Source organism: Condylura cristata, unplaced genomic scaffold, assembly GCF_000260355.1.
Source record: "Condylura cristata isolate star-nosed mole 26May11 unplaced genomic scaffold, ConCri1.0 scaffold00027, whole genome shotgun sequence".
Taxonomy (NCBI): Eukaryota; Metazoa; Chordata; class Mammalia; order Eulipotyphla; family Talpidae; genus Condylura; species Condylura cristata.
Window position 1 is genome coordinate 2,086,019 of NW_004567128.1, and position 23,367 is coordinate 2,109,385.

General features: G+C 45.4%; 1 protein-coding gene across 4 annotated transcripts in view; it reads right to left on the reverse strand.

The window, feature by feature from the left end:
* ARHGAP6 (Rho GTPase activating protein 6) overlaps nucleotides 1–23,367 on the reverse strand; it is a 357,916-nt gene that overhangs the window by 61,559 nt on the left and 272,990 nt on the right. For all 4 annotated transcript variants that reach the window (XM_004689847.2, XM_012730354.1, XM_012730355.1 and 1 more), the window contains exon 2: nucleotides 2,554–2,713. In XM_004689847.2, the coding sequence (XP_004689904.1) occupies nucleotides 2,554–2,713 (160 nt within the window). The remainder of the gene's footprint in view (nucleotides 1–2,553; nucleotides 2,714–23,367) is intronic.

A 23,367-nucleotide genomic window follows, 5' to 3' on the forward strand; every position in this document is an offset into this window, starting at 1 on the left:
CTGGAACTGTGGGTTGCTCTGTGATCTTGTAACATAGCTGCCCTGCTCTCTTCCACTCTTCTTTCCTCCAAACTATAGAGCTCCTTCCAGCCTCACTCCTAGCAGATGTAATTGCTTCCTACTTTCTGTGAGTGGGGAAGCAGCTCCACATGCTCTCCCGCCATGGTCTAGCTTCCCGTGTCCCTACCCATAGAACTGACACTGAGGTCCACTGATTACTATAGCTCATGAATAGGTCGAGCCCTGCCTTGTGCTCTGGACCCAACGCTTGTAGCCCGCTCTGGGAAATCACCCTGGTGACTTCCCAACCTCCACGCCTCAATTCTTCCATCTCTATCATGAACTGCAGCAGCGGAGAAAGATGTTCTAATATCGCCCATTGGGCCCAACAGCACGTGTCTCAGAGGGACAGGGTTCTGCTGACACCCATCCGTCACCCTGACTCCTACAGTGACAAAGAACACTTTGTCACCCTGGGAGCTGGGTGAGTCTCCACACCTCATGCCCTGCCCACTTTCTGCTCTAGGCTCTTTTCCCAAGTAAATTATTCACACACTTAATCAGACCCTGTTTCAAACTCCCTCTTGGGACTCTGCATAGGGCCAGCGGCTACCTTCAGACCAAGGCTGTCATTATACATTTGGAGGATTTCAGGGACTAGTCCATGTCTACAATCATCTGCCCCAAACTGCAACTTCAGGACTCTTGGGTGATGTGTTGTTTTCCACTCAGTCACAGAAATCCTTCTCTCCTTCATAAGCACAGATATTATTTGTAAATTGTTAGTTCCATTTTTATAGAAAATAATTTTAAAAGGTCAAAATAACTCCTGCAGCCCAAACACCTTCAAACATCTCGACAGTGCAAATATTGTTCAGAATGGCTAGGAACCACGTCGAGTGCAAATATTGTTCAGAATGGCTAGGAACCACGTCGTTTCAGAAATAAACAACAGAGACAGAGCTTCCAGCAGACAAGTTTGTAAGACTGTCTATTTGGTAAAGGTTATTTACTTAGTGGATGCTCTGGAGAGCAGGAACAAAGAGAAACATCAAATTAACTGGATTTCAAAACAAAGCTACAAAGAATATTTGTTCCCGATATCTTATCTGATGTGCATTCAATCCAGGCCTCATAACCGAGGGCCATCATCTCCTTCATGCAGACGGTGCTTGCCAACAATGTGTCTTTCTTTTGCTTTTTAAGGAACTGAAAGAACATCTGTGCGGGCAGAAGTGAGATAGAACTCTCGGTCTCACCTGGGCCACTCTGGGGGTTCAGGGGGCCCCAGGCCATCACCAGCCTGCCACAGAGACCAGGCAGGGCGGGCAGAGCTAGGAACAAGCAACACTCAGCCTGAAGATGACCGTCACTCACTTTGCACCAGCTGCCACCAAGGCTTTCTTCTTGCTTGAACTATGCGTCTCTACATGTTAGTCACGTGAAAACTCGTCTGTATATCAAGGCGCTTGGCCTCTCGACTTGGGCACTTGACACTGGCAGGGCTCAGTGTGGGGGAAAGTCGTGCACATCCCTAACTTCCTCCCACCAAGGTGTGACAATGAAGACACAGACACTGGCATATTTCACCTGGGGAAAAGGAGCAGAATCGTCCCAGCCAGAGACCCACATATTACTGCGTGTGTGTGTGTGTGTGTGTGTGTGTGTGTCTTGTGTAAATAATTTGGGCTCTTTTATGAATTAATCAGGAAACATCCCTTCCCACCTACTAATGAACAAAAACACCATCGACCTTCTACAGACACTGCACTCCTCAGCTCGGAGAAGGCTGCTGCCCCTTGCTGCTTTCTCAAAGTTTGAGGCGCGCCAGCCAAAGGTGCTTTTGTGGCAGGCTTCCCATATTGTACGACGTCACCGTTTTCTCTCCACCTCAAACTACGAATACACATTTAAACATGCCCTCATAGAAAACAGTAAATGTTCAAAGGTGGACTTTTATGGATTAAAGGATCTCAAATACATGCTTTCCATCTTGGCTGGAATCAGGGCCCGTGTTTGTAGGAACCTCAGAAAACTGGTAGTGCCAGCGCCAGCGTCAGACTGGCAAAGCCCAGTACAGACGTGCCAGGTGGGAGGCTGCTCAGGATGGGCTAGTGTTGGCCCGGCCTCTGAATCTGGGTTCATGTGAGGTCAACTGACAAGCTAACTTCCCAGTGTTTTTATATTTTTAAATGTTACTATTGTCAAAACATTCTTTTCAACTGGTTATTTTGAAATCATGTTGAGATAGACACACTTCTTCTCCTAACCCTTTAAGTTGACCTTCTCACTGGGTGCTCTGCAGCCTTGTAAGACCGCTGAGGTACACAGGCTCCCTCTGGATGTACCACACTGACCTTCCCTTTAAATCAACATGTTGGTGGACATGGAAATCATCCCACTTGAATGTGTCTTTCAAAATGGACATTCATGCCAGCGGCGCCCAAGAAGCTGCCGTTTCCTTCCCGTGTTCATGTCAGGCATGAGACGAGAGCACGGCCCACAGCTCGGACTGAGCAGATGCTGTTCCCCGTGGGCCCAGAGTGGCCTTACCTTTGGGGATGGTGATCTGGCAGCTCAGGTCACAGTCCTGCTGCAACTGATAAAAAGCCACTTCCTGCAGCCGGGCTCGCTCCAGCTCCGAGAGGCTCTGGATGGGGACTGACCTCAGCCGCACGCTGCGGCCCGACATGCTGTTCCAGGTAAAATCACCCTGCGGGCCAAAGGAAAAACAAAGGTAACACAGTTCACCCATCGCTCACAGCCTCCCTCCTCCCTGGCTGGGGTCAAGTCAGACCTCACCTAGGTTTCCAGCCCTGGCTTATGACTCCCCACGCATCACGCCCCACTCTGTTTACTGCCGCTTTTCTCAGGCAACGATGACCTAAAAATCTCATCTGTCTTCAGGGACACCTGTTCTGTTGTCACATCATGACGCGTGCACAGACCAAAGGAGACTATGAACTGTGTGGAGAGATGCTCTGGGGGTCCTACTTTCTCCCTTTCAGGGGAACATTTTGGAAGTTTTTAGTTTTGTGTCTCAAGAATAGGAAAAACTGCTGTTAACTGGATGTAGGCAGAGGAGGCAAACATGTGGCCAGGACATAGGCCTCCAGTTGCTCCCAGCAGCAACCTTGTGGGGCAGCTGCTATGTTTAATGGTGTAGTAACAGCCTATGATAAGGTAATCTCACCTGTTTGTAATACAGAACAGAGCATTTTATCTCATTCTATGCTTATGATAAATACTTACGATACCTTGTACATTAGACATGTGTGCTGCATGATACTAGTGTTACAATAATATGTCACGTCAGTGCAACATAGCCTAATATAACATAATGTAACATAACATCACATAACACAGATAGATGATGAAACTTGAGGCAGTGAGATGAAGTAATCCCCACAAATCATAAAACTAATAAGCACTGGATCATCCAGAACTGAAGCTAAGAACTTTAACCTTGAACATCTTCACTAATTGTAACTGCCGAGCATCTCCTGACAGCACTGATGAGCTATACCAACGGTGGTCAGTGAGAAGGCATGCACTTATAGACGTTGATGCTAACATACTTCACATCAAAGACTCAAAGCGAATATTCCCAGTCTTGAGCACATTTGAGTGCACACACGCAGGACTCCCCTGGCTGTGGCATATGAACAGTGGTGCCCTCAGGGTGGAGGCAAAATGATGGCTAAGAAACAGTACTGCTGACCCCTGAAGTGACCCAATATCCCCTGACCGAGGTGGACTTGGCTGTGAATCAAGAGAGCGGGTAGAGCACAAGCTTTAACAGGTAGCTACTGTTTCCTCAACCATCAAGAAAGTTCCAGGAAGAAGAAGAGCTGGCCCACCCAGGCACTACCAAAGATTAGCTGTGGATGGGAGGAATGGGTTAGGAATCCCATAAGACTTTACCATCTTCACCATTCATCTTAGAAGTAAGAGGCAGAAAGGCTGGCCTGAGCCCTGAGACACTCTTTCCTCCTCCCATAGCTCATTCCTGCCCACGGGTTCATTCCACATACTGAATGGCATGATATAAATTCTTCCTTATTTTTTCCCACTTTACAGGAGATTTATTTATTCATTTATCAGTTTAGTGAATAGAGACTATCTGCTTGTAGGGGCAGAGAGTAAGCAAGGTTAGTGCGGGGGATTATGTGTTCATAAAGACAATGGCCAGGGAGGAAACCAAAAACAGGGGCGGGGCTGGTGGTGTGAGTAGAGGAAAAGGGTTACAGTTTTGATTGAGTGGCCAGGAAAAGCCTTCCAGAGAAGGCCAAATTTGAGCGGGAGTTAAAGGAAGCAAAGGCCTGGTGTTTGTTTGTCTTGCCATGTAGGAATTTACATCACAGGTAATGACGGAGTTGGGTAGGAGGTTGGGGTCAGGGAGTGAGCTTCGGGAATGGGTCTGGGGAAGGGCTAGAATGACCAAGCAGAGGGGCAGGCTGCAGTCACCCTTGATGAAAAGGACTTCCTTCCTGCTCCAGTGCATTGGCATTTGTCTTTATTCTTTCTGCTTTGGGTATAGCTACAGTAAGCACAATTTAGACAGTAAGGAGATGGGGACTCAGGCTTTGGGAGTGGCCCTCACTCACACCCTGTAAACGTTGGCCATGACAATGATCAGTGCCAGGAAATGGCTCCTCATACCCCCAAGGGAAGTTCCACATGGGTTTGTGACTTTTACACATGAAATTTAGATACTTCAGGAAGCCAGCTGCTACATGAAGTGTCAAAATGAGGAGTCCTCACAACAGAGAGGAGGGGTGGCATCATCAGGGAAGGAAATGCGACAACAGGAGCAGAGGCCAGCGAGGGAGATTTGAAAATGCTGGGCTGCTGGCCTGGAAAGTGGAGTTAAGCCTCACATGCCAAGAACCGCAGGCAGCCTCTTAAGGTTGGAAGAGCAAGAGTCTCTCCGAGAGCCTCCAGAAGGAACAGAGCCTTTGATTTCAGCCCAGGGTGACCCTGCCAGACATTTGACCTCTAGAACTGTAGACAGGGCATTTGTGAGGTTTTAAGTCTGTGGTAATTTGTTGCATCAGCAACGAGAAGCTAATGCAAGAGGAGTAGAGGGAACATTAGAAAGAGGTGGCGGAATGAAGGGGAGTGAGTTCAGCTCAGAGTGTTCTCCTCAGACACTTAAAAAAGCAGGTCTTGACCTCCCTTCAGATTCTTATCTCCCCCCTCCCCAGTACTAAGGTACTGCCCTATAATGCAGCTGCCACCACCGATGATTTCACCTGGGGAGGTTCCAAGATGGTAATTCTCAAAGCACGTTGCTTCCAAAATACAAGTAGAGAGAACTGCAGGTGGTACGTTTGTCAGGCTGGGGGGCCATGCAGTCTCTGCCTGCCAAGCCAGGCTTGCAAGTGCGGCAGTCCAACCAGAGGTAAACCAGAACACCAAAACAAACAAACAAAAAAAATGCATTCACACACCAAAATTCAAATCACATCAAACTGTCACAAGACAAGATACTCTTTTTCTTTTGATTTTTTTTTTAACCTTAGAAAAATGTGAAAACCACTCTGAGCTTGCTGGCCCCAGACAGGATGGAGCCTGTTGGCTGTGGGTTGCCAGCTCCTGAGAGCAAGAGGTCAGGGCGATTCTGTACCTTACACTTACTTTATTCGGCATCTATTGTCGGGTGCCAGTGGCCCAGTCCTTGGGTCCTGCATCATAAGCAATAGCTATTAGCTGGGCTTAGGAGGGCAAGGGCTTGGCTGGCTTATTCACCCTAGTGTTTCCAGTATCCACGACAGTCCTTGGCACTCAATTGCTACTGGATAAATATTTTTCTCTTAAGGTCCTAAATGAATCACATCATGAGTTCAACGTGAAGCTGAAAGCTAACCAACCCATGTCTTATTGAATCCCATGTAATACTGGAAGAATGTCTTCTAGATTTGAATAAGCTGCTAGAAAAAATGTCTCTGAAACAGAGGCCAATGATGAACCAAAAAAAAAAAAAAAAGAAGGAGAAGCCAGGCTATAAGGACAAAATAGAAATGCAATATCACAGCAAGATTCAGAGCACAGCCCCTCATCACATCTCTTGGGAGCAGAAAGACATGCAACAGAGGTCAGTGTCACCTTGTGACCTTACGACATGGGTCACACACTGATAAACAAGCACCCAGAAGAGTACCAGACCCCAGTGCACAGCCTAGCCTGTGCCCCGAGCCCGCATTTTTCTTTGGTGACTGTGTATCTCATAAATGGATGACTCACTCTAAGCTCTCCAGATCCAGCCTGTAGAGAAGTCATCATAAGATTCTTTTTAAAAATTCTAAAAATGGATGAGTTCAAATTTGCTTCAATTTCATAATGTAAGTGAAGTTGGAATCGACCTGCTGTTTCTGGATACACAGTTGTAAAAACATTCTATTCTTCTGGGCTACATTAAGAAAGGCTAATGATAACGATATAGAAGGATTAGAAGGATATAGCACGGTGGTTCTTGGAGGTGATCTTGCCCCTTCACCGGACAGTGGCAATGTCTGGATACATTCTGGCTTTCCTGACTGGGGACAGGCTTCCCGTGGGTAGAGGCCAGAGATGCTCAACATACTACGAGGCACAGTGCAGTCCCCCAGTGGAAAACTGTCTGGCCCAGTTGTCCACAGTGTGGAGGCTAAGCGAGATCCAGGCAAGCTGAAGTGAGGTCCGCCTTAGGTTCAAATGAGAATCCCCTTAAAATGATGGTGTCAAGAGAGATCAGCAGTCACTTAAGGGTTTTATGTATCATCAGAGGAATGCACTACATGTATTCCATAATGTATCGCTATGGATATTGTATGTGTATGGGTCTAAAAACTATGCAAATATAAAGAATCTACAGAATTACAGAAGTTACTTAAGGATACTATTATGAAGCACAAGCAGCATAACCAATTTCAAAGAGGCAAACAAAGAAGTGCTTTAATACAATAGAATCTTGATTAACTGGAGAACAACTCATCCAAAGCATTCACTTAAGAGAGTTCTTTCCCACCAGAAGTATATGTCTCCACATTTAGAAAAAAAGACGTAAAAGATAAACTGAAAACCCAACAATCTAATATCTGTGATTTATTCAGAAAGGTCATTCTTTTGAGCTAAATTGCATTTTACAAACAGACATGATTTTCCCATGAAATAAAAGTGATTGGAATAATTTGGGTTTTGGTCTACACCACATTGTTTGCTTACATCCTGAGACGAGTCTCTAATTGAAGCATCTCTTCAACCTCACCCAACTGTAAACTCCCCAAGGCCAAGGGAACCAGCCAGGAGTGATCCCGGGCTGCTCAAAGACGACCTGCAGATCCCAGGCAGTGTAGTTACCTGGGAAGATGATTCCCGTGAAACACATAGGCCGACTTGGGGGACTGGACAGCAAGGAATTCGGCCCAAGCTCCTTCATCGTCAACCAGCAGCCACAGATGATTCTTAACTGTGCAACAAAGGCCGATGTCCATAGGAATGATAGTGAGGAGTCAGGTTCAAATAGACGTGCCCTTTTGGTCTTTAACAAGATTAAAAACATCCCTAAACTTCAGTTTCCTCATTAATAACATGAAGCGACGAACATGACATGAATGCTCAGGTTTGGGTTCATTTAAGACAAAGCAAGGGAATTTTTCATAGAGTTTCTATGAGCTCCCAGCAAGAGTGCAAAAAGTTGTAAAGCTGTTAATATTAACAGTACTACTACTAATTTTAATCCCCTATACAAATCTGGTGGTTTTAATGACACCAAAAACTCTTAAGCAATGTGTGTTGAATTCCTGAATGAATGGTTTCACTCTGGAAGATGCCTTCCTAGGTACCTGTAAGCCAGCCAGCTGGACAGTGGCCCCATGTGGGTGAGCAGCACAAGAAAAGAGCAGATCAGTAAGTCTAGGCCTGAAAAATGGCGTGCCATTCAGTTAACCAGACCGGGGGCTGGACTGCTCTTAAATGTTTTCTGCTGTGGCCAGCTGTCCTTTATTAAGAATTGGTACAGCCATGGTTCCCAGATCATCACAATGTGTTGCTGAAGCATGGCATAAGCTTAAATACCAGGCTCATAACCAACATTTTTGAAAAGGGCTGCCCAGTTCTTCGTAACTCCAAAATAAACACATCACCAACAAGGAACTCCCTTCTCCACAGGCTTCCGGGCAAAGCCCAGGGTATTTACGGAGCTGGACTCTTAGAGAGGTTATTCCTTCTGAACTCAACGGACTGACATTGGCTAACTCCTCCTCTCTCGGTTCTCCAGCCTCTCGTTCCAAACAGGTCTTTAAGATTTAGAAGTCTATCAGAGCATATGTTTTATTAATCTACTCTGCTCTCTCTTTTTTTTTAAGCAAGATTTTTAGAAAATTCTGAACCGTTGTAGGGGTGGGGGCCCATTTTTAGCTTTTGCCTTGGGATAGTGTTAGTTCTTTATTGCTACACAAGAAGTGTCAACAGATGTCACAGTAGGCTGACGGAAAACCGACAAAACCAAGAGCCCTGCCCTCACGGGGCTCCCAGGTAGGGAGGGAACAGACAAGGCGCCAACACAGCCACTGAGTAAATTGCACAGCACATTACAAGGTGCTGTGTCCTAGAGAAAGAGAGAGGGCAGAGCATGGCAAAGGAGCCAGAGTGCTGGGTATGCAGCGCAACATGACTGAGAACAAACTTCAGTCATTCTTCATAGAGCTGAGGCAGGAGCAGGCAGATTTCAGGAGATGAGTGCCCCAGGCGGAGACATCAGCACATGGTTAAAAGCAAGATCTGGTAAGAGAGGCTGCTTCGGTTTGAATCCTGGTCCTGTCATTTGCCAGTCATGTGAGTATCAGCAAGCTATTTCCATCTCCATGTTTTGCTTCTGTCATCTGAGAAAAGGGGATGACAACGAGACAGTTGGGCAAACTACTGCCATGAGCCAAATCCTGTCTCCTGGTGGCTTTGTCAATAAAGTTTTATTGGAGCACAGCCACAGTGACTCCCCTGTGTGTGGGCTATGGTAGCTTCCATGCTACAACGCAGTGTCAAGTGGTTGCAACAGAGATAGTTCGGCCTGCAGAGCTGAAGGTATTTCTGGGCTGGCCCACTGTAGTAGAAGCTTGCTGAGCACTGGCCTTGAATAAAAGTAAAGGCACATCTATGAATTGGACTTGTCTTTGGGGTCAATATTTTCCTCCTCCCCTAAGATTTTGCTCCTCTGGACAACCCCCCTAAGAACCTGTAAAGAAACCACACAAAGTATTAAGAAATGGGGATAGTAGAATGTAAAAGTGAGGGTGAAATAAAAGTGGTATTCTGCAAATGGCCTATTCCTCTGGATTATTGAGAAATAAAAATCACAGAAATGAACACTCAACCTCAGTGCCATGCTGGCATCACTCACAACAACAGCTATCACTCACTGCTTGCCCCTGGACAGAAGCTTTCATGTAGCATGGAGGGGACATGGCCACACTGGGAGACCCCAAAGGCAAGAATGTGAGAACCAAAGGCCAATTTCATTCCTGTGTGTCCCTGGCCGAGTCGTGGACTTGTCTACCAGGCACCGGTTTAATTCTAAGTTGTAAGCTTTGCTGACTCCTGGATGGAGAAGAGTAGGGGAGTCTGCATGAATCCGAGGGGTGTGGGAGACAGAAAATTAGCAATGTCTCAGTGATAAGGCCAGCAGCTGGTGGTTTGACTTGTCTTTCTGTAATTAAATTCCGTTCACTGGAAAGAGTGACAGACCTCCAGGGGTCCACGGGACCCCACAGATACTGCTAACATTCACTTGTGCACCACTCTCTGCTTGGCGCTGTTCCAAGCCCTTCGTTCAGATGGACCGAGTTCATTCTTCCAACAGCTCTGAGGCCCGTGCTACCGTATCACCATGTCAGCACGTGATCACCGCATTTCAGATGAGGGAAACTGAGGCACAGGTCTACAGTCAAGACCACACACTTAGCAGGTGGCAGGGTTGGGCTGTGAAGTCAGGCTTCAGGTTCTAGACCTAGACCTACAACACCAGATCATTCCTCAGCTCTTGCTCCAGACCCTTGCAGACTAGGAAGCAAAGCGAGGTGTAAAAACGTGAAGCGACTTCTGTGATAGTGGAGCCAGACTGAGATATAAGGGTCACGTTTGGCCTCATTTCTGAGACACACCCACATAATGAAGTGAGCCAGACAGTGTATAAAACACCACAAGTTTCAGGCTTTCCACTTTTGTGAAGCAGAGCACATTTGATTTCTCAGTGACCTTATCTCATGCTGGAGTAGTTCACCAAAGCCCCTATTTCTCATAACTATGGCCACTAAAATGTTGCAACGAGCTCCAGAAGTCCAAAGGGGCAGATAAGTCATTTTACCCTTTTAGACCTCAGCTCTTCCCAGGCTGAACCTTTTGCAGAGATCAGTACAATGTGCGGCTCCGTTTCACCGGGCACACTCACTCCTACTCCAGTTTGCTCATTTCCAGCTTCTCCCACACTATCCATCAGTCTCCCACACCCTCCTGAGAAATAGCTTTTGGCACAGGTCGTATTTAGCTTGACGCACCTTGGATGCTGATCAGTCTGTGACAAGGTAAACGTGGAAGAGCCACAACATCGTATCACAATCAGCTTCTGGCACAGAACTACAAGAAGAGACGTTTATATCGCTTACCCATGAGTATATTCGGCTGTGTCTCTGCTGTCCTCTCATCTAACTAAACTATGCTCGGAGTAGGAACTGGTCTGTTTAAAAACCATTTTTTTTTTTTTTGGTGCAAAATGCGTGTCTGAGAAATGGCCCAGTGGGCGTACCTATGACCCCCACGATACCTTTCGTGGCCAGAGACCTCTGCTACTGGGTTTCTTGGGACCTCAAATGCAATCTTTTCATCAGGACATGGAGAAGTTCCTGTCCCTTCAGAATGGAGGCAGGCTGTGACACAGAGAGTGCGAGAGAGTGAATGTGTGAGAGGGGGGCAGGGGAGGGACAGAAAGAATACAGAGAAATTGAAACTGGATTTCCTGCCTTTTATTTGAATAAGACTATTTTGAAGTGATATTCTGGAATTGGGAAAGGATTCCTCTGAAAAAAACATCCCTTTTCCACAGGGATCTACAAATGGTAATTGGATTGTAACTGTGCAAACTGACCTTATTAGGAATCAAGCAAAGAATGTTGGAAGCCTCGGGTAACACCCCCAGAGCTCCATGAAGCACACAGGGCACTTCCTTTGTTTAGGACAAATTCTCAATTCTTAAAGTGTACTTTCAAACCACTGACTTCATTTTTCGAACGCTAGCCACAAACATTAAAAAACAAAAAGGTTTCATTCCCTTTTATACTGGGCACAACACATGCTCTGAATTTTCTGCTCTTTTTGGAACAACAGTCCTTGAGAAGTTGTTCATTTCCTGAGCAAAGGGTGTGGAGGTCAGTGGCTGTAAGCACGTGGCCATGTTTAAGAGGGTACAGGTGGGTCTGGGGACTGGGGGGCCCGTGAGGAGCAGAGAGAAAAGGCAAGTTGAAAACATCCTCATCACTAGTTACCTTGGTCTCTATGTATGCCACGTGGCATGGAACCAAAACCAATTCAAAAAGACACCTTTGTTTCCCAGTTGATAGAAGTCATGGTTCTCTCAGGGTCTCAAGTGAACCCCAACAACAGAATCACTGTGATTATAATGGACACGCTGAGAAATGATTTCATGAGGATCTTCCTGAACATGTAGAGACTCGGAACGTTTTTTACTAGGATTTCATGAGGTTAATCACTTGATGTAAGCCACATACAGCTTCTGTTGCTGCTGGTTTTATTTAGCAAGAGGAAGGAATTCAAAAACAATGAAATATGTCAGATGGTCTTCTCTACTAGAACAATGCCACTTACAGAGAAATCCAGAGCAAAAGCTGCATGTCACTGCATTTACCTCCACTTCCGTGACCCCAGAAACGGACCTGTTGAAGGCCCTCTTCATTCTGGTGGTTAGTGAGCCCTACTTCATGCACCCCGGCTGCACGTGAGTGGACTTCAGGCCCTTGTTTACTTAACCAAATATGTTGTATGAAATTGATAAGTACGCAAAAGATCAAGTAGTTGAGGAACAGACAAGAGCAAAGGTTAGTTACAGGGGAGTGTTTACTAAATGCCAGGCTTCGTCCTAAGCATTCTGAAGGCACTGAAGGAATTCTGAGAAGTAGGCTACATTTTATCCCCATAGTACAGATGAGGAAAAAAGCTCAGAGAGGTTAAGTAACTTGCCCAATGATGCACAGCTCATTAGTAATGCAGCCGGGTTCCAACAACCATGAGGCTTACGCATGGCCGCAAAGAAGCCACAGCCCAGGGCCAGCACTAGGAGAGCTGTGTCAGATGTATGCACTGAGCGAGAACCAGTGATTTCATAAGACGGTTACCTAAGACTGGAGCAGCCCGTTAAGTCGACTATTTGATAGAGACACATGCTGTCGGGTCAGGAATATTTTGCATGAAGGTGTTTATTTAAGGAAATAATCTCAAGAGATAATGCCTTGTGAAATTCCTCTCTGCTTTAAGTGTGGAACCAAGTCAGGGCCCAAGAGGAAATGCAGAAATAATGAAGAAGTTGTGTATCTTTGGCATTCTTTGGAAAAATACATACAGGCCAGAGAAACAAAGCAAGAAGATAACAGGATCTTCTTGAAGATTTAAACACCAGCTATCGGCTCTTTAAGTAGAACCAATAAGAGGCCAAAAGGTCACTCAAACAACCTTAGAAATAAATATTGGGAAGCAATTACAAGCTCCAATTGGTGGATGGGTTTTGCTAACCAGAAAAAAAAAATGCTGAACTCATTGTAGTCATCTTTACACATTTAACTCTTTATTGGCCAAGGATACCAAGGAACAACTTACAGCCTCAGTGTCTGGGCCGTTCAGCTTCCATTCTACCTTCCTCTTGACTCTTATTCTGGATTACTTCTGTTTGTGCCATTGGGGACAAGTTACACATCCATGGCAAAAATATGATTAATCAGTCTGCCTAACGTTTGGGTTGAACACATTTCTGACTATAGCACTCGTTGCTTAACCCCCTTCGATGTCTCCTCTTTACTCTAGGGCAAAGTCCAAATGCTTAGCATGGTATCCACTGCCACATGTGTTGATTTAAACAGAATCAGCTCGAACACTGATGGCACAATAGCAAATGAAAGCAATAACAGCACAAAGTTACTGAGCGTGTATTAGGCGCTACGCATTATACACAAGTCACACTTGGTTCCCTGACACAGGAGCCTCCATGTTGACACAGAAACAGGACTAGATGCCTGGCTGCACACTGACTTTCATTTACATGGGGACTCTGCTAGACTACATTTCCCAGCCTCCTTTACAGGTAATGGTCACATGACAGGGCTCTAGCCGGTGGACTGTGAGTGGAAGTGACAGACTTCACTTTTAGCTCACAAAAGCCTGGCCTTAACCCTGCCAACGCCACTGGTGGTCGCACCAGGCTGGACTACCTAATATTCATGCCCTAGTGTCTCCTGCCCTCCAATCACCAGAAGCTGGTAATTTCTGATTTTGCAGTCTTGGGACCCCTGAGCCACTACATCCTGAATCTGCTTATGATACAGAAGAGAACACATGGAGAGAGATGAGAACAGGTCACAAGGGGAATGAGGAAAACTCAATGGCTCCGAAGTCAGCTGAATTCAGCCCCCCCCAACCTCCCAGTCAAATGACGCCTCAAGAGAGACTCCCCCCCCACACCATGAAGGCCGGTGGAAGAGTCCATCTGACCAGGCCAGACTGCAGAACCACGAACAAATAAAATGTTTCATTCAATTTCAAGATGGCTGGCTATGCCACCACGAAAACCAGAATCCATATCATCTTAAGCTAAGAGAGCAGAGCTACAGGAACAAGAGCCTGGGTCTTCAAATTCCATATGGAGTGCAGCTGGCCTCCCATCGGTGACACTGACAATACAGGTGAGGAGTAAGTTGATGTGGGGGGCGTGTGTTATGCCACAGGGCCAGTAACCCCACCTTCACTAACTTCCCGCCACGCAGCTAACAAGTTTAACAGGGTGCATCTGAGCTCTGCTCCCGAGCCTTCTGCACCTGTCCCCAGGAAGCACATGGCACTGCAGGTGAGACTTCCCTTTCTACATCCGCACATGGCAAGAGAAGAGTGGGTCTCCTGCGCGCTACAATACACATCCATTTAAAAACCATGTTGCAGAACACGTAAAACGTCTTTATGAACAAGAAGATAGCTAATACTTTCATCTTTCAGAATTATGACTTATTCTGATAAAATGACACAGTGAAATTTCACTCAGATGACATTTATTGCTGACAAACCTTTCCATGATTCAGTTACCTCTTTGAACCTACACCTTGGAGTTGGCATTTAAGGTGTTAATATGGTTTTTTATTTCACATAGAAAATGCAAGTGTGAAGAAGGTTCTGTGCTGTCCCTCTGAGTCTCAATGAACTCAGCCACAGTGCACTGTTTTTTAGTTTCATGACTAAATTGCCCCTTTGGGTAACTCCCAGCAGCAGGGTGAGAAGCACAAACACAGAAGGCAGGCTCCGCATTCTCTCGTTGCTGCCATTTGCTTCCTTAACCTCAGCTCCATTCACAGCTTCCTTAACCCCCACCCCTGGACTGGGTGCTGGTCTAATTTCTCAGGTGCGGCCAGGGCTGCTGTGATCCAGTTGTAGGGAGAGTGACACTGAAGGCCCTTCAGATCTAGGCAGCTGGGAAGTTCCTAGGGCCACAAACACGAGCTAGCCAAAACCACGGAAAAGAACATGGATGCTTAGCGACCACGGATGCCTCTGTGAATCCTGGGCCTGAAGGCAGCAGGCACGAGGACTACAGAGGGCTTCAGGGACTGGCTGCTCTGGAAAGTCGCACAAGTAGGAGCGAAGGAGCCCGGCACACAGTGTGTTCCCTAACGCAGTGGGTTTAACCCTGGGGCTCTACACAGCAGGAAGAAGGGACCTCTCTTCCAGGAGTCCTATGGAAGACACAGGTGCAGAGCAAGTATGACCCAGAACACCCAGGGAGACAGGAGCCATCTCTGCGGGGAGGGAGCTGGCAAGCGCTGGAGGGCTCTCAATGCCTGAGCCCTTACAAGGATCAGGGGTGGCCAGGCAGAGGAGAAAGCAGGCATGGGGTGGGGGGCTGCCTCGGAAGGAAGGAGGAAGGGGAGGGGGAGGAGCTGGTTTGGTGGCAAGAGCAGCAGGCATTGCAGAAAAGCCTCCCAAGCTCCTGTCCTTCACAAGTAGAAGAGCCAAGCTACATTTTAGACTGAAGTGTAACGTGGCAGATGGGGTATTCAGGAACAACGCAACGTAGCAGAAGGGGTGTTCAGGAATGACGAGGGAGGCAGAGTGGGGCAGCACAGAGAGGAAGGGAAGCGAGAGGCCCACATGCCAGCGGGAGGGGGCACCTCCATGCCTGGCATCAATGACAAAAGGCACTAAAACGAGGGGTCCTTAGGGATGCTTTCTTTATGAGAGCCCTCGATTTTCCCACTAAATCTAGATTTCCCCAGTCAATATTATACTCGGAGAAATAACCTGGAAAAGTCCACTGTCCTGAATGTGGCACCACTATTCCTGATATGCTGCAGGGGACACACTCATTTCTTTGATAGGTTGCGCCTTTTAGCCACGTAGAGAGAAAAGCTGAGTTACAAGATGGTTGCTGCAGCTTCTGCCCAGCAAGGGCATCAGATGAGAGGGCACTCACTAGGGCTAAGCTGTCAAGAGAACACTGTGGAGTGGGGCATTTATTCAGATGCATGCAGATTTAATGCTCATGAAACAAGGAATGGATTTTGGAACGAGATTATCTGAAAGATACACAGACGCCGAAATGATTTTACTCCAAACTGGAAAACCCAGTCCCAAATCAGATATTTACAAACCAGCGGGAAATAAAACAAGCCTTAAGTAGAGATGAATATTTAGGAGAGAAAACTCTATGTGGAAAACTCTTAGGCAAAACAAAGACAACAACAAAAATGCCCAAGTGATGCCCACACTCATCTCAAGGCTACATTTGACAACGTTTTGATTCGTGAAGAGCACATAACACTTTGAGAAATTCTCCTCAACTTCTTAAAATCATATTAGACTTGCTAACCTTAACCCCTTAGTGAATTAGTTTTGAATGTTACCAAGTGTGTGGACATCAAGCACCTCTAATCTGTTGCCAAATACGATGCATGTCTCAGTTTGTTTTAAGGTGATTTTCAGATCAGCATGAGCTGAGATACTACTTCAGTCAGGAGGGAAAAGACAACTTAGAACTGTTCAGCTGAAGGCTGGTACTGAGCTCATCTAAACCTTCCCTGGGAGGGCAAATGGTGAACAAGCAGATTGGAATAAAATCGTGAGCAGCTACATCGCTAGACTGCAGAAAATGCCTAGCTTTAATAATATTCTTGGAATATATGCTTCAAAGGAAAGTCAGTTCAGCTACAAGTGAGATACTTCTTAGAACAACCTATAAGGAGAAGCAGTTCTCTGATCTGGTATACGTCCGAATTACTTGATGCAGTTTTCAGAAGCATGCACATCCAACACCCACCCCCGGCACAGTCCGAGAGCCCTTTCTGTAATGATGATTTCTGTTACCTGAACAGTTTTGTATTAGTGGGTGTCCACTAGTCATGGCTAGTAAGCCATGAAATGTAGCCAATGACACAGAATCAATGAACGTATTTCCTTTAATCTTCATTGTTTTCTGTGTAGACAGTTCTGATGGCTGGTGGCTACTGTAATGGTCAATGCAGGCATAGACCAAATCTCCTAGGCCCTTTGGGGTTGGAGCTCAGACACTAGTAGGTTTGCAAGTTTTGCAGAGGATTCTAATGTTTGATGCGTTAGAACCAACGCAGGGGCCTGGGATTCAGGTACCACTGGGGGTGGCGAAATTCCTTGCACTTTTCCTGTAAGGCATTACTTTTCTCTCAACCCCACTAAGTATTTGCCACACGTCTTTGCCCCTTTACCTCCTGACTCCACCCCTCTTCTCGCATACCCACCCTTTCCCGGGATGGGTGAGCTCTGTCCATGTTTCTTTCTCCCCTGGCTCTCAGAGCTCCCCAATGCCAAAGCTGTACATTGTGCAGATGCTGCTGCTGCTGTCACCTCTGTGCTCACACTCTTACTCTGATGCTTCTCCTTGACTGGCAGCAGAAATAAAACCCAGTACTGCTAAATCCTCAAGAATTAAACCCCCAAACTCATGCGCCCCAAATTTAAATATGTTTTTCACTCGCACAAATTTGACCCAAACGCCACTTTCTGCCACGGATCTGATGAGGGATATTTGAGTGGTGCCGCAATGGAGTAGCTGCCGCTTTGGGGATGACATGAAAAGCGGGTCTCATCTGCTCGCCTGAGGCCGCTCCTTCACCTGGGGTACAATGTGAGGGTGCAGTGCTTGCAGGGAGGGCTCTGCGGGCCCCTTGCTTGGCTTTGAACTGCAGCTCAGTCAGTGATGACTTCTGTGAGTATTCACCATCCTCAGCCCCAGTCACCTGCCCTCCTGCAGGGAGGGAGGAATGATGCATATGACACACATGAAACATGAGACACACTGCACACACACTCTCCCAGGCCCAGATTTTGATCCTTGCCTGTCTGTGAACATAAATTTTCTGGTAAGCAAAGCAAACAGCAGGGAGACTTTGGGGGCGGAAGTCACGAAATTCATAAAATCATGTTCCGAGCACACAATTAATTAACATGGCAAGATGAAGATTGGAAAACGGTTATAAGGAAAATAAATAATATGCTAATACGATATTTCTAAAATACTGAACTTGTTTATTTTAATGAGCCTTCATTTTTATTGACTTCCAAACCAACCGTTAATATTAATGGGACAAGGAGGAATGTGCTAATAAGCATAGATAAACATCGCTTTATTCCTAAAAATGGTAGGACTCAGAATTGTAGCGTTCAGTGGTAGCTCACAAAGAGTATACTGTGCAATTTTAAGGCAATTAATCACTATGTTGGCCATTTAGTGATTTCAGCTCCTGTAGCTTAATAACACGTTCTATTTTTTTTTTCACTCACAAGCCCTACGGATTTATGCTCACATTTTCTATAATAAGGTTGTTGCCTTCTTTCTTTTTAAATTGCCATCTGTGGGTAGAAATTTTTTCAAGGTAAGAAAAGGTAAAATTACAGTGCATTAGCTTTGTTTGTAGACAACACAACTCTGACAACACAATGGTAAAGGATTGTTCGGCAGCGACCCCCAGCACAGAAAGGGCAGCCCAGATAGGGCTCCTTTCCCAAGCGAACATTCTGGTGGTTTTAAATGTGGATCCATCATGATCCCTAACCCTTATTGTGTAGTTCCTGCTTTACTCATCGATCAGTTTTATGAGGGAGTCTACTAAGATATATCCACTTCACAGATGAAGAAATCAAGGCACTGATAGGTTAAGTCCAAGGAAACAAACTGCAAGTGATAGAGCTGAGCTCCAATTTCAGGGAGCTTAACCCCAACCTGACACTACCACTTTGTAAGCGCCATGCCTTTCTTTAAAGGTCTGGTCAGGTATGGCTTTCTCTCCAAGTGGGGCAAGGTGTGGCGAGGTATGACTCAAGAAAGTACATCTGAATGACTGGAGGGAGACAGGCTCACCTTAAATCCTTTCTCTGTTGGTTTTCTTACAAAATAAAATTCTAAAATTTATGAATTATCTATTTTAGTTAAACAAAAAAATTACTGCTGACACGTGCATTGGGACATGACTGAGGTGGCCAGTGCTGATCCAGAGCAAGGAGAGACAACCTCCACACCGCGGTCACATTTAGGCCCCTAACTATTTATCTGGTAAACTAGAGCCCAGCCAGGCACGTTTCCTGACGTCGTGCTTAGGGGCTGCCCTGGACACACCTGTGCTGGTTGCAATGGAGATGCGCCCTATTCCCAGCCTCGCCCTGCTGGGGGAAGAGTGCTGACCCCATTCTGGACCCACTGTAAAGAAAATATCAGAAGTGCAGACAGAAAATGACAGTTTCACGGAGCATGTCACTATTTCAAACAGCAAAGGAAGCACATCTTTTTATGGTGATCATTACAGCATGTCCATAGGCATGAAGAGAGATGGGCCCATAGAGATCACACGGTCGCTTATTTTCCTTTGTCTTTTTTAAGGTCACAAACTGAGCCACAAACACGTACCAGGTCTTAGTAGGGACTCTCTTGTGACGTCTCATTGAAGGAGGGAAGAGAACTGGGAATGTTTAAATGCAAAAAATGTAATTTTCCCACAAAGGTCTGACATTGTAAGCTACCTACCTCCTACTTAACCATGGCATTCACTCCCCCACGCTCACATTTCAACTCTTTTCTTCCTTTCGTTTCTGTGGTAACATTAGTTTACAACACTGTAGAGGTTCCGAGATTACACTTTCTCACCATGCCCATCACCAAATGACCATTCACCATCTGCTACCCACCAATCAGCTTGGCCTACCCAGATCTTCCCCTCCCACTCCACCCCTCTCCTGTGGGAACCATCCCACTCTTGTTGAAGTCTAAGAGTTTGTTTAGTTTTGTTTGTTCATTTACTTAGTTCCCCCTTTATATTCTGCAAACGAATGAAATCATTGTATTATTGTATTTCTCCTGATTTATTTTGCCGAAAATAAGCCCTTCAAGGCCCATCTACGTTGTCACAAATGGCAAGGTTTCCTCTTTTTATGGCTGAGTACTATTCCATCCTTAGTTGGGCAGTAGCTCTTCATACCTATGTACATACCTTGGCTACAGCAGACATAGCTTTCAAATTGGTGTTTTCACATTCTTCCAATAAATACCCAGAAATGGGATCACTGGCTCAGACAGTCACTCTAGTTTTCACTGTATGGGAACCTCTGTATGGTTTCCCATAGGAGCTGTGCCAAGTGACTTCCATCCACAGTGCACGATGGCTCCTCTTGCTCACCTTGTTGACACTCATTATTTCTTGACTTTGCTTAATAGCCATTCTAGACGTACCGAGGTAAAATCTCATTGTGGTTTTGATTTGGATTTGCTTAGTAGTAAGGGATGGTGAGTGACTTTTCGTGGGGCTGTTGGTCCCGAGTAGGTGAAATGCCCATTTGGATGCTCTGCTCATTGTTGAATTGGGTTGCCTTTTTGCTGTTGTTAAGTTGTAGGAGTTGCTTACGTGCTTTGGGTGACAGTGCCCTGTCTGATGCGTGGCTTGCCGAGCGTGTCCCTATTCAGCAGGCTGCCCTTTCATTTCAGGCCTTTTCTTTTGGTGTTCCACCATTTTCTTGATTCTTATTTAAACATTGGCCATCTATTTAATCTTTTCATGTATGTCTTCTCATGCCACTAGACTGTGTGTTCCAGAAGGATGGGTACAGCATTTAGGGGAAAAAGCAGTTGCAAATTTGTGTTTTTGCTGGTTGAAGGAAAACTTTTTGGGACAGTACATTTTCCTGTCTATATTGAAAACCACTTATGATTGTTAACATGGAAACAAGAAGACCAGTGGGTAATATTTATATTTAGGACATTTGTTCTAAAGTAGTTTAAATCATTTCCAGTAAAAATAAAAACCAAAATCCTGCTTCCCAGCTCTTCTTATTAAGTGTCAAAACACGTAAAAGGAGCAACTGAACAGAGATTTAAAAAGTTGAAGAATGACACAAATGCCAGGTATGACATAAAAACAAACCATCTGCACTTACTGGCACAGCTCTGGTTTTTTCAGTTCCATTTTTAGACTTTTTCCCAGAAAATTTTCTTTTTAATATATGACTGTTAAACCAGTAAATCAAAGCTTCACAGACCTGACTCAATGCTTGCACTTTGATATATGGAAAATAATGTTTCCTTTGAGCACAGAAAACAGAGAAACTGAGGTTTTAAAAACAAATTATCGTAAAATACTGCAGGAATTATACAGAATTATAATTCGTGGGTATATTCCTTTCAAATAGACTTATTTTGGGGGCAGTTTTTGTTTCAAAGCAAAAACTGGAGCAGAAGCGACAGAGATTTCCTATCTGCCCCTTGCCCAACTCACACACAGCCTCCCCAACCATCAACATCCCCAGGAAGGGGGCACGTGTGTTGTAGCTGATCACCCGACACTGAGACACCCCCCCCAGCAAAGTCCGGAGTCCAGTCAGGTTCGCTCTTGGCGTTGTGCATTCTGCTGGTGGAGACAAATGGATACTGGCAGGCAGCGCTATTATAGTATCACCCAGTCGTTGCATGCCTCTGAAAACCCTCTGTGCCTCTCCCTTTTGTCCCTATCCGCACCCGACCCCCGGCAACCACTCACTTTTCATTGTGTGCATCGTTTTGCATTTTCCAGAATGCCATACAGTTGGAATCCTTCAGCAACATGCATCAAGTCTCCTCCATGTCTTTATGTGGCTAGATAGCTCATTTCCTTTAGGCCGAATAATCGTGTATTGTCTGGATGGACTCCAGTTGTTGACCCATTCAGCTACTGAAAGTCATCTCGGTTGCTTCCAAGTTTGGGGAATTATGAATGAACAAGCAGGTGCACATTTTCGTGTGGACATAAGCTTGCCACCCCCTGCAGTGAGCACTATGGAGTGTGAGAGCTGGGTCATACAGTAAGAGTATATCTGGTTTTGTAGAAGCTGCCAAATGACCTCCAAAGTGGGTGAACACTCTGCATTCCCACCAGCAATCTCTGGAAATATCTGGCGCTCCGTGTCCTCCCAGCACCGGTCCTCAGCGCCCTGGACTCGAGGCAGTGCGGCAGGCACACAGGCATCTCGTTGTTGCTTTAATTCACATTTTCCTGACAGCACATTATGTGCAACATCTTTCCATGGGCTTATTTGCTTATTTGGTGAGGCGTCTTAAAGTGTTCGCCCTGTTATTTAACCATGTTTTTACTTTTTTAATTGCCGAGTTTTAAGAGTTCTTTGTATATTCTGGACAACAGTCCTTTACTAGATGTGCCATTTGAAAATATTTTCTCTATCTGTGCCTTCTTTCCCTGGCTAGACTATACATTCCAGAAGAATCGACATACCCCTTCGAAGAAAGGGCTGGATGATTTTCCAAACTAGTTAGTGACTCCCAGACTTCTTCCACAGTGGACCAGATATCCAAATTCTGAGGAGACATCTATTTTTTGAGGTAAAAATTTTATACCATCAAATCTTCCATTTTTAAGTGCATGATTCAGTATTTTTAAATACATTTTAAAGTGGATGGTGTTAAATTTTTTTTAGTAAATTCACAGGTCTGTGCAATTCTAAACACCACCCAGTTCCAGAATATTGTCGCTTCTCAAAGAAGCACTCTCCTGAGCAGCACTCCCCTCCACTCTCCCCGCCCCCGCCCCCCACTCTGCTCACCACTGGCCTGTCTTCTGTCTCTATGGATCTGACGGTTTCTGACTTGGCACTTAGTGACAGTGACACGTGGCCTTTGTTTCTGATCTGAGCATGTCCGGGCTGCAACACGTGCTGGCACTTCATTTCCTTTGAGGGCGATATCTATTCATTTCATGGCCCTATAGCTGGTCACTCCACAGCCAACACTGGTCATTGCATGCATGTGTCAACATAGCTGGTGGACACTTAGGTGTTTCCACTTTGGCCATTCTAAACAAAACTGTTGTGAATATTTAGGTGAAGCCCGCATGTGCACATGCCTTCGTTCTCCCAGGCATATGCTTCCGCATGGAACTGCTCCATCATGTGACTCTATATATGTAGCCAAACAAACGTAGCCACTTCAAACACCAGGATTTGGGAATACTTTCTAGTGCTAAACCCATTTTCCACCTCATTTCAGAAATGACAAGTGTGAGCTAATCCACACTAAACTTCTAGTTCATATAGATCATCCATCAGGGCTTTGACCAAGCAATAGAAAGAAACCTGGTCTTTTAGCTCCATTTCTTTTTGCAAGTTGATGATCACGAGTGGCTTGAAAAATTAAACCTTTACAGTATTTTTTGTTTTTAAGAAATGGAACCAGATAATGTCAAGAAAAGCAAAAAATCAGTTTACTTTCTTTAGGTTCATATTTTGATTCTGATGACTCAGTGTTGATAATAAAGTCAGCGAATTTACACCCTTAAATAAGTATGGTTCTGTGTCTAGTTCCTTTCAAGGAGATATTCTTGTCTACATCAGGGGAAAAGCTAAAAAATAAAATGTTGCATAAAATTGTTCAATAGCCTTGTTTTAATTTACTCTCGTGTTCTTCAATTTTATTGCTCTTTGGATGAGGAAAAACCAGAACTTAATAACTCTGGCAAGGCAGTAATTCCACCCTGCAAGGGCTCATAGAGTTGGAAACAAAAAGAAAAAAAGATAATCACTTGGGCTGCTTTTAAGTGTCACAGAGTGGTACCTCCCCCA